At 35.7% G+C, this 12,323-nt stretch overlaps 1 protein-coding gene across 2 annotated transcripts in view; it reads right to left on the bottom strand.

Moving 5' to 3' along the window:
• The window catches only part of GOLM2 (golgi membrane protein 2), a 113,319-nt gene that overhangs the window by 30,615 nt on the left and 70,381 nt on the right, over positions 1-12,323 (bottom strand). For both annotated transcript variants that reach the window (XM_032417004.1, XM_032417005.1), the window contains exons 7-8: positions 9,898-9,996; positions 8,517-8,687 (exon numbers count right to left, since the gene is read on the bottom strand). In XM_032417004.1, coding sequence (XP_032272895.1) covers positions 8,517-8,687; positions 9,898-9,996 — 270 coding nt within the window. The remainder of the gene's footprint in view (positions 1-8,516; positions 8,688-9,897; positions 9,997-12,323) is intronic.

Genomic DNA, 12,323 nt, shown 5'->3' with positions numbered 1-12,323 from the left:
AGGTGACAGCAGAGCATGGCTTTAAAGTATGATTAGGAACTTCTTAGAAATAGAACAAGAAAAGGAAATATTAAAGAATGTTTCCAAAACTTCCAAAGTAGAAGAGGTGGTATGATGCAGTGGAAAAGCAGTGAACCTGAAGATAAGGAACCTAGATAATAGTCTTGGTTGTTCCATTATTTACCTTAAGCAAATTAAACTTTGTGGACCTAATTTTTCTTTTCTGTCAAATGAGGGAATCACATTAGAGAAGAGCCTCAAACTTTAATGTAAATTAAATAAGGTCTAGGGTAGGGCCTGAAATAAGGTCTAGGGTAGGGCCTGAAATAAGGTCTAGGGTAGGGCCTGAAATCCTAACAATCACGGATGCTGCTGGTCCACTGACCTATACTTCGCGCAGTAGGGCATTAGGTCATCTCTACAGGTTCCTTGTATCTTAAAAGTTTATTTCAAATAATTCTTCTATTATTTTGAAACTTTTTAGGAAATATGATTTTGAGAAGGATAAAACCAAACAAGAAAGCTATATAGGTAAAAAAGAAAGAAAAAGAAAAGAAAAGAAAAGAAAAGGAAAGAAAGAAAGAAAGAAAGAAAGAAAGAAAGAAAGAAAGAAAGAAAGAAAGAAAGAAAGAAAGAAAGAAAGAAAGAAAGAGAAAGAAAGAAAGAAAGAAAGAGAAAGAGAAAGAAAGAAAGAAAGAAAAAGAAAGAAAGAAAGAAAGAAAGAAAGAAAGAAAGAAAGAAAGAAAGAAAGAAAGAAAGAAAGAAAAAGAAAGAAAGAAAGGAAGAAAACTACACTTAAAAAATAATTCCCCAGGGTGCCTGGGTGGCTCAGTCGTTAAGCGTCTGCCTTCAACTCAGGTCATGATCCCAGGGTCCTGGGATTGAGCCCCGAATCAGGCTCCCTGCTCAGCGGGAAGCCTGCTTCTCCCTCTCCCACTCCCCCTGCTTGTGTTCCCTCTCTCTCTCTCTGTCAAATAAATAAATAAAATCTTTAAAAAAAAAATTTCCCTTTATGATTAAATAGTGTTTACTCTCTGAAAAATAAATATTTAATAAAATCACTTTCACAATTAACATGATAATATATCTTTCCAAAATCCTTATAAAAAGAATTTATTGGACATACGAATAAGCAATTTAAAGGTGCAAGAAATGAGAAATACCAAAAAGTAAATTATAATCTACATAATAGTGATGTACAACTTGAAAATACAAAACAGTCCGTTTTTAAATAATGAGAAAAAAAAGTTAAATATTTGGACATCGATTTAACTTGGGAAGTCAGATATATATTCAAAGAAAAGCACAAGACTACAATGAAGCATGAATAAATGGAGCCTTAGATGTAAAGACTAAAAGTAGTAAATAATATAATACTACCCAACTTAATCTGTAGATTTAATTCAATATACACTAAGGTTTCTTTTTTTGTCTTTTGTCTTTTTTTTCTTTTTTTCAGAGAGGGAGAGGGGTAGGAGAGGCAGAGGGAGAGGGAGAGAGAAAATCCCAAGCAGACTCCCAGACCAGCATGGAGCCCCTACACGGGGCTAGATTTCACAACTCCGAGATCATGACCTGAGCCAAAATCAAGAGCTGGATGCTTAACTGACTGAGCCACCTGGGGACCGCTACAGTAATGTTACTGAGGACTACTTATAGAACTTGATAAACTAATAGTGAAATTATCCTGGAAGAACAGAGAAAAAATTAGATTTTTAAAAATTTCTAAGCTCAAATTATTATAAAGCAGTTTTCAAGCCCTTATGTGATATTCTGATTTATGATAAGAAATATTATTTGGTCTTTATCCCTTTTCTGGCAGAGAGCTCCTAAAACATTTGGAATTTCCTAAGTGAGGAGAGCCAAACTCCACAGTTTCCTCATACCTTCCAATACATCTCTTCTATTCCAGAGTTCTATCCTTTCATAATAACCCTGTAATCTAGGAAATAAAATGTTTCTCTGAGTTCTGTGAGCCACTCTAGCAAATTAATTGAACTCAAGGAAGGGGTTGTTGGAACCTCAGATCTACCATCAATTGGTCAGAAGCACAGACAACAACCTGGACTGAGTAGAGCACTTTTATGTCCAGATAAAGAACAGATGATTAAAAGAAATGAAGGTTCTCATAAGAGTCAAGATGGATATACCTGAATATATACAAATAAAAACCTAATTATCAAATTCAGCTAAGTTGCAGGATACAAGATCAACAAACAAAAATCAGCCATAACTGGAGAAATTTGGAGAAAGGGGAACCTTTGTACACTGTTGGTAGAAATGTAAATTGGTACAGCCACCATGGAAAACAGTATGAAAGTTCCTCAAAAAATTAAAACTAGAACTATTATATGGTCCAGCAATTTCACTTTGGGTATTTATCTAAAGAAAACGAAAATACTAATTCACAAAGATATATGCACCTCCATCTTCACTACAGCATTATTTACAATACTCAAGAGATGGAGGGGCACCTGGGTGGTTGGCTCAGTGTGTTAGTGTCCAACTCTTGATTTCAGCTCAGGTCGTGATCTCAGGGTTGTGAGATTGAGCCCTATGTTGGGCTCCACGCTCAGTGCAGAAACTGCTCCTCTGCCCGCCCCCCCACGCACGTGTGCTCTCTCTCTCAAATAAAATCTTCTTTTAAAAAAGAGAGAGATGGAAACAATCTAAGTGTCTATAAATGGATAAATGGATAAAGAACTTGTGTGGTATATATATATCCCATGGAATATTATTCAGCCATAAAAAAGGAAAGCTTGCCATTTGGGACAATATGGATGGACCCTGAGGGCGTTATATTAAGTGAAGTAAGTCAGACAGAGACAGACAAATACCATATGATTTCTCTTATACATTTTTTAAAAAAGAAAAAACCCAAGCTTATAGATAAAGTGGGCAGATTGGTAGTTGCCAGAGGTGGAGGTAGGGATAGGAAAAATGGGTGAAGGAGGTCAAAATGTAAAAAAAGAAAAAAGAAAAGGAAAAATGCAGTTGATTTTAAATAGGCACAGAAATTTTGAATCATATTCAAAGTACTGACTTTGTGTGTATATATATACACATGTTTATATATGCTGATGTTTATATATGCTGATTATATAAAAACACTGATCCATAGCTATTATTGCTACAATAATGAAAATAAAATACCACATTCTAAATTTTTAAGATGAAACCAAATATTACGTATCTTTAGAAATTTGCATAAAAATTAGAACCTCAAAAGCCAAGAAAAAAAAACAGTCGTATTTCTGTGCATTAGCAATGAACAGTTTGAAAAGGAAATTAAGAATTAAATTTACAACATCAAAAAGAATAAAATGCTTAAGAATAAATTTAACCAAGGAGGCACAGACTTGTACACTGAAAACTATAAAACATTGCTGAAAGAAATTAAAGACACTGAATAAATGGAAAGACACCCATTTTCATGCACTGGAAACTTACTATTGTTCAGATGACAATATTCCTCAATCTAATCTACAGATTCAACAATTGCCTTGGGGCACCTAGCTGGCTTAGTCAGTAGAGCTTGTGACTCTTGATCTCAGGGTCATGAGTTCAAGTCCCACATTGGGTATAGAACTAACTGAATTTAAAAAAAAAAAAGCCAACTGCCTTGTTAGAGTAGCAGACAAGCAGATCCTAAGAGTCATATGGAATTGTAAGATATCCCAAGTCATCAAAATACTTTTATAAAGAACAAAGTTGGAGGGGTGCCTGCGTGGCTCAGTTGGTTAAGTGGCTACCTTCAGCTCAGGTCATGATCCCAGAATCCTAGGATCGAGTCCCATGTCGGGCTCTCTGCTCAGCAGAGAGCCTGCTTCTCCCTCTCCCTCTGCCTGCCGCTCTGCCTGCTTGTACTCTCTCTCTATCTCGCTGTCAAATAAAGAAAATCTTAAAAAAAAAAAAAAAGAACAAAGTTGGAGGACTCATACTTCCTGATTTCAGAAGTTACCACGAAGTTACAAAACAATGTGGTAGTGGCATCTGGGGAACAGAATTGAGAGTCCAGAATAAACCCATACAATTAATTTTCAACAAGGATGTCCCAACTGTTCAATGGAGAAAAAAGAGTCTCTTCAGCAAATAGTATGGGACAACTAATACCTGCATACAGAATGAAGCTGGATCCTTACCTCATATCATATATAAAACTTAGATTAAAAATAATAAAAGAAATTGGGCGCCTGGGTGGCTTAGTCGTTAAGCGTCTGCCTTCGGCTCAGGTCATGATCCCAGGGTCCTGGGATCAAGTCCCACATTGAGCTCCCTGCTCGGCAGGAAGCCTGCTTCTCCCTCTCCCACTCCCCCTGCTTGTGTTCCTGCTCTCCCGATCTCTCTCTCTGTGTCAAATAAATAAATAAAATCTTAAAAAAAAAAAAAAAGAAATAGATTAAAACCTGCATATAAGGGGCAAAACTATAAAGCTTTTAGAAGAAAACATGGGGGGTATCTTCATAAGCTTTGATTAGGCAAAGGTTTCTTAGATATGACACCAAAAACATGAACAACAAAACAAGGGATAAATTGGACTTCATCAAAATTAAAAATTCTGTGCATCAAAGGACACTATCAAAGAGTGAAAAGACCACCGAATGAATGGGCAAAAATAACTGTGAATCATATGTCTGATGAGGATCTAGTCCCCAGAATATAAAAAAGAATGCTCAAAACTCAACAACAAAGGCAACAACCCAATTTTTAAAAAAATGGGCAAAGGACCTGAACAGACATTTCTCCAAAGAGAATTATACAAATGACCAATGAGTACATGAAAAGATGCTCAATGTCCTTAGTCATTAGGGATATGCAAATGAAAATCACAATGAGGGGCACTTGTCTGGCTCAGACAGTGGCGCATGCAACTCTTGATCTCAGTGTTATAAGTTCAAGCCCCATGTTGGATGTAGAGATTACTTAAAAATAAAATCTTTAAAAAAAAAAGAAAGAAAAGAAAATCACAATGAGATACCACTGCACACCCACTAGGATGTCAACAGTGAAAAATAAAACAAAAAACCCCAGAAAGTACTAAGTTGGCAAGGATGTGGAGAAATAGCTAACATACACTGCTGGTAGGACTGTAAAATGGTACAGCCACTGTGGAAAATACTTTGGCAGTTCCTTTATAAAGCTAAACACAGAATTACCATATAGCCCAGCAATTCCATATCTAGGTATACACTTGAAAGAATCAAAAACAAGTGTTCAACAAAAACTTGCAAATGAATGTTCATACAGCATATTCATGATAGCCAAAAACTAGAAACAATTCAAATTCAGATAAATGGATAAACAAAATGTATTCATATAACTGAATATAATTTAGCAATTAAAAAATAAAGTACTGATACATGCTATAACAGGCTGAACTTTGAAAACATCATGCTAAGTAAAAGTAGCCAGACACAAAAGGTCACATATTGTGATTCCATTGATATGAAAGATTCAGAACAGGTGAATCCATCAAGTCAGAAAGCAGACTGGTCTTTGCCAGGGACTGTGGGTAGGAGAGAACTGGGAGTGACTGCTTAATGGATACAGGGTTTTCTTTCGGCATGATGAAAATGTTCTGGAACTAGATAGTTGTGATGATCGCCCAACATTATGAATGTACTAAATGCCACAAAATGTATACTTTGGTGAATTTTACATGCATTTTTCCACAGTTTAAAAATTATTTTTAATTTAAAAAATTCTTGCATGATAAAATATAACGAAGTCTCATATCAGGAAAGGCAATGGAAGAGTAAAACTGTGGTAAAGGTAATTTATAAAAGGTTAATATCTGAATTATTTATAAAGATTTGACACAAAGAAATAGGATCAATATCCAAAGTTATCAGGCTAAGTGGTCAAAACTGATGCACAGATTATAAACCAAGAAATAATTACAGTAAAATCCTCACATAAAAACGGAGAGGCTACCAGAAAGTAAATGCTTACTGAAACATCTTTAAGGAATCATTATATTCTAAATGCCTTATAAAGAAGTTAAAAAGCAAATGTGGCCAGGCCATAGGGAAATAAATAAGTTTAAAATCTCCAGTGACATTGTGAAACTGGTTCTAGAGAACAATCTAACAATATGTAACTGGAACTATAAAGCTTGTTAGGTACTTTGTCCTAGGAATTTCAGTTTGGGGACTACTTTTAAAGGAACACACTCAAAGTAGGAGAAGCAGGAAATAATTTGAAAATAAGATATTCATAGCCATGACAACTAACATGAGAAAATATGAAATAATTTAAATAATCAATAAAAGAGTTGAGCTAAATGAACTTTTATTATTGCTTAAGCACAATGGAATATATGCATGTGTCTATATACGTGTGTATGTGTATATGTATATATCTATTTAATATAACAACCGTGTAACTATTTGATAGGTTAAAATGCATGTAAAGATAATGCTAATGTAAATGTGCTCCCATTGATTTCAACTCTGTAGATACAGTGAAGAGAATTTGGAGTAAGAGTTTAAAACTCAACAGGCTCTTTTAAATAAGTTGTAGAGAATAAAAATTTCCTGGCAATTATTTTCCAATCACATTCTTTACCCAAAGATCAGTAAAAAAAATATAGATATGGCAACAATAAAAAGTTTTTCAGGAAAAACTGTAAGTTTAGAAGAAAGTCTTAAATGAATTAAGATACTGAATTAAGGGGCGCCTAGGTGGCTCAGTCATTAAGCATTTGCCTTCAGCTCAGGTCATGGTCCCAGGGTCCTGGGATTCTGCTCAGCAGGAAGCCTGCTTCTCCCTCTCTCACTCCCCCTGCTTGTGTTCCCTCTCTCACTATGTCTCTACCTGTCAAATAAATAAATACAATCTTTTCTAAAAAAAGATAATGAATTAAGATATTTTGTTTTGCCCTTACTACCTCTTTCTGTTGAGACAAAAGTTTTCAGGCCAATTCCTCAATAAGACTTAGAGAAAAATCTTTTCACTGTATTTTTTTTAAAGATTTATTTATTTCAGAGGGAGAGAGAGAGAAGCAGACACCCGCCAGGCTGCCTCGATCCCATGACCCTGAGACCATGACCTGAGCAGAAATCAATAGTCACACGCTTAACCAACTGAGCCACCCAGGTGCCCCTCATTGTACTTAAACATTAGGAGCACCTGGCTGGCTCAGTCGGAAAAGCATGCAACTCTTGATTTCGGGGTTGTGAGTTCGAGCCCTACGCTGGGTGTAGAGATTACTTACAAATAAAATCTTAAAAAAAAAAAAATTTTTGTTTTTAGCCTATGTTTAGCCAATTGTTTAATAAAAATGTTTTTCAGGGCACCTGGGTGGCTCAGTCGGTTAAGCATCAGCCTTCGGCTCAGGTCATGATCCCAGGGTCCTGGGATGGAGTCCTGCATTGGGCTCCCTGCTCAGTGGGGAGGGGAGTCTGCTTCTCCCTCTGCCCCTCCCCCTGCTTGTTCTCTCTCTCTCTCTCACTCATGGGCAAAAATAAAATAAATAAACCTTTTTAAAAAAATGTTTTTCAGATGATACTTGATTCAGTCAACATATATGGATGCGCTTTAAAATATCAAGGAAGGAAAGTTAGTTAAATGTATGCAAAGTATATATTCATATAGATGAAGAAATATGAACGACTGTCAAAAGACCAATAAAAATACCCTGAATAGATTTAAAAAATGTAACATCATGCAGTCTTCACTGTACAAGGAACCTGTGCACAAATAACTACCTAAACACTGCTCTGAACAGTTGTTGCCACAGAAACCATCAAAAAGAGCAAACAAAGGCAAACTGCAGCTTTTAGACATTCTGTCCGTTCAGAAGTTGTAGTTGTACAAAGCCTTGTAAAGCAGAAGTAGTGAAAAGTATAGTTTAAGGGAACTGACCTAAGAGATACATCCTGTCCAAATTCTACTACCAGGATTTTTTCTTATACTTCCTAAGAACCTGCCAATTAGAGACTTATGCAGATTAACAGCTACTGTCCACTTATCAAAACTGATACCTCTGAAACAATTAAGCAGTGATACTTTATTTGTTCAATTTCTTTCACTTCTCTCCTAACACCTAAATGAAGCAAATTACAACTGGAGGGAACAGAAAAGGCAGTAGCATTGAGCCTTCTACTATGGCAGTCTCCCCAGGTCTGTATATTTCCCAGAATTCATTTTTCAAAACTATTTATCTTCTCCTCCTAAGCAAAGTTTTCATTCATTAGCCTAACAAAACATATCTTTTCTCATTTCTCCAAAAAAATGTTATAGTCATAAAAACGAATGGCATTTTTAAAAAATCAACTCACCTGAAGTTTATTATTTAATAATGGAAAACATGAGAAGCTTTTTTTGAGAGTCTTCTTTAAAATATCTCTACCCATTTAAAACCTGCTTTCCTTTTAATTTTACCACCATCATACTTTCTATACGCATATAACTTCACATTCATTGGAGATTATAATAATGAAGACCCTAATTGAGCCTTGTAAACATATTATATTTAAATCTTTTCAGCATAACATTCATCAACTGATTCTTACTTTGCTTCAACTTATGGAAATCACCAACTCTATCCTTGGTAGCTTGCTTTAGTATATCTGCTTGAATTCTGGGTACACTCTCCAAGTTCGGGCCTGGAATTAAACGCTGAAGAGGATTGGAAGGGTTCTGTTTTGAAGTTCCAGGGTTTCCATTGTGATGTCCATGAGAATCTATAGCATAAAAACATCAAACTAAAGTCATATTTCACAGAGGAATTTCACAAGACCTGCTTTAAGAAAATGTATCAATATTGTCTGATATTGAGTAGTCAGGTAGCCTTTTTTTTTTTTTTTTTTGGCTTTATTCTAATTTCTTTAATCAAATCTTACAGCCAATGTGATTTTAGCTGTGTGAAGTTTACTAATCATTTCTAGGTAAGTATCTCTAATACTGATTATAAACCTATCCAAAAAAGAGATACATAGTAGAAACCCAAAGATTTAAATGGCATTAAGAGCTGTATCTTTTTCTCCCTTCAAACTTGGTATTGCTATCAGAGATCTCTAGTCTTTAAGTCATTTTTTTAAGCTTTTATTTATTTATTTGTTGGGGGGGGAGAGCGCAACACGCACAAGCAGGGGGAGCGGCAGGCAGAGGGAGAGGGAGAAGCAGGCTCACCACTGAGCAAGGAGGCCAGTGTGGGACTGGATCCCAGGACCCTGGAATCATGACCTGAGCCGAAGGCAGACGCTCAACCGACTAACCCACCCAGGCACCTCATAAAGATTTTATTTTTTAAGTAATCTTTACACCCAACGTGGGGCTCAAATTCACAATCCCAGAGATCAAGAGTCACAGGCTCTACCAACTGAGCCAGCCAGGCACCCCACGTTAACTCTTGATTCTTTTTTATTGGTAACTCCTGGATATAACTTTGCTTTCCCCCACTCCTCTTTCTTCCTCATCAAAAACTTGATTTAGATCCTTACTATAATTAATTTTAATCATATCAGTTCTCATTTTAGGGAACATTTCTATAAAATCAAATACATATTCAGTAGAAAACAGATACATTTGTAAGTATGGAGTAGGGAGTTGAATACAGATGGATATAGTAGTTAATAGAAGGACTCTATGAGATTAATTTCAACACATTTTGAAAAGGGTAAATACATATAGACTGGCAGAGATGAAAAGGAATATAGTCCAGAGTGGCAGAACAAATAATTCTTCTACTCTTAATAACACTTTAGACAAAGTGCATTTTTAAATGATTATTTCTCCCCAAGCTTCGATCAATCATTGGGAAATATATAACATTAACTAGAAGAATGAATGCTACCTCACCATGCCACTAAATGACATGTTTTATGCACTACATAACAACACTTGACCAGTAAATTGGTTTTCAAATGGAATTTTAAGAATAAGACTTCATACCTGGAACCACATTTGGGGAGAGAGGTTGTCCAGTTGGAATATGGGAGATTGCTTGATGACTTTCATATTGAGAAACGGAAATAGAGGGTTTCCTTAGAGCTAAAAGAAAAAAGAGATCCATATTATTCCTGTCCATATGATTTCTAAAAACCAACCATCATGAATCTATTTGGACTGCACTAATCCTATGATACTTATTTTAATTTTATAATCTTTGTAGTTGATATATTAACTAATTAACTTATGGTTACTAAGTGATACATTGTACTATCCATCACAGACTTTGGTGACAAATAAATCTGACCAGGATATAAAATAGTTGGAATTCTGTTTTGTATAACACTATATCCCCAACACCTAGAATAAGTGGCACATAACAAAAGCTCAGCTAAGATTTGATGAATAAATAAATGAATCTCTTCAGATACAGCAAGATCTTTTTCTGTTGATAAATAAAAATTGACATTTACAGATTAGGTGAAGCAATGAGAATATGCTACTGTAAGTTGCTCAGGTTTTAAATAAAAACTAAAGATGACTGATGGAACAAGTTGCATTTTATTTTTGAAGAGGGAAAATTTGTATTTTGTACAAAGAGCTTCACTAAGAAAGATGTACACATGTCTAGCGGGGACTTTATTCTCTTAAGAAATGAAGGCAACAGGGAAAGATCATTTTCCGCTCACTACCACTAACTCTACAGTTTCCTTGGGCAGCTTAACAAGATAGAAAAGCAGAGAGCAAAGAAGGAAACTAGAGAGAAGGGAAACAGATGAGAGCCCATCTCTAAGATATGATTAGTGCCACATTTTATTCTGGTGGCAGAGACAATGTGTTCCTATTTCATCAGATTCTTCCTGGGCACAGAAGATCAGCCTTCCTTACAGTTAGGGGCCGTAAGACTAAGTTCTGACTCTGAGGATATAAGTGAAACTGAATGTGCCACTTCCAGGTATGGTGATAAAATCTGTGCAAATCACCTACAATCTCTCTTCCCTCTCTGCCAAAACTCAGGATGCTACATGTGAAGATGAATGATATCAAATAACGGAAGAGACGTTGCTTGGAGGAGAGCTACAACAGAAGCATCCAACCTGCATGAGACTGTAAAATGAACAATAAATAAATCCTTCTTGTTTTAAGCCACTGCAATTGGGAGTTGTTTGTTAATATAACACAGCCTGATCAATTCTTTCTTTCTCTCTTTTTTTGGGGGGGAGGGGCAGAGGGAGAGGAAGAGAGAGACTCTTAAGCAGGCTCCATGCTCAGCATGGAGCTGGATGTGAGGCTCGATCTCATGACCCTGAGATCATGACCTGAGCCAAAATCAAGAGTCAGATGCTTTACAGACTGAGCCACCCAGGCACCCCACAGCCTAATGAATTCTAACTAGTATACTTGGGTTATTTTTATAATCTTGAAAGTTTGTTTCAATGACTGTATTTCATTTATTATTACATAGATTTCTAAACTTAAGTACTCAAGAGTTTAAAATTCACTCTAAGAAAGCAACTTACTCAAATTTACAGAAAGTTGAGGTTTTCTATATCTCACTGTATTCCCATTACCCTGTTTCTATTTCTAGCTTCAATGTCCAACACCCACTTCTGCACATAAGACAGCTAAATAACAATCAGCTAACATCTTAAAAGAGCAGTAGCTTGCTGGGTTTAATTAATATAATTTTTATTTGCTAACACTCTAAGGACACTAAGCATCTGGTTGATATATTTGGAAAGAGAAGTCAGTCACAATCTACAAATTTGTTTTATAGATTTGTATCACCATAGCTAGCTCTGGCACTACTCAAACCAGAAGACAAGAGAGAGCATCTCCACTACTAAACAAGTAATTACAAATGTCCTTAGCTTTATAGAATAATGCCTCCTGCTCAAGAACAAGGTGACTATTTGGAGGCAAAGCTATGATCTAGATAGGTGGGAAAAAAATGCTGGATTAAAAAGAGCCTCTGTAAAACACCCAGAGGGGTTTAGATACAGTATAAACAGAGTAGTAATATGGAGCCCTTACAAGTTTGAAATGAATAATACATGTTCCTGGAGAAAATTTACAAAAAGCACAAAGCACAAAGAAATTTAAAACTATAATTCCACCACATACAGGTAACCACTGTTATCATTTCAAGACTATCAAAGATCTTTAACGTTTTGTGGGGATTTTTTCCTATGCATTATACTATACACCTTAAACAAAGGTAGGGTCCTATCATACATACTATCTTATAATCTGATTTTTATTTAATATTTTATACCTATCCTTCTTTGTCATCCCATTTTCTTCTACAACATTCCCAATGGTAATGCTGAATCAAAACTTCCAATTTAGTGTTAACTATACTTCAACTAAACAAATAATTAAAAAACACAAACAAAAAACTTCCAATTTAATAGGCTTGGCTAGAAAGA

This window comes from Phoca vitulina, unplaced genomic scaffold (genome assembly GCF_004348235.1).
Source record: "Phoca vitulina isolate PV1807 unplaced genomic scaffold, GSC_HSeal_1.0 scaffold20, whole genome shotgun sequence".
Classification (NCBI taxonomy): Eukaryota; Metazoa; Chordata; class Mammalia; order Carnivora; family Phocidae; genus Phoca; species Phoca vitulina.
This window is presented reverse-complemented; position numbering and strand designations above follow the sequence as displayed.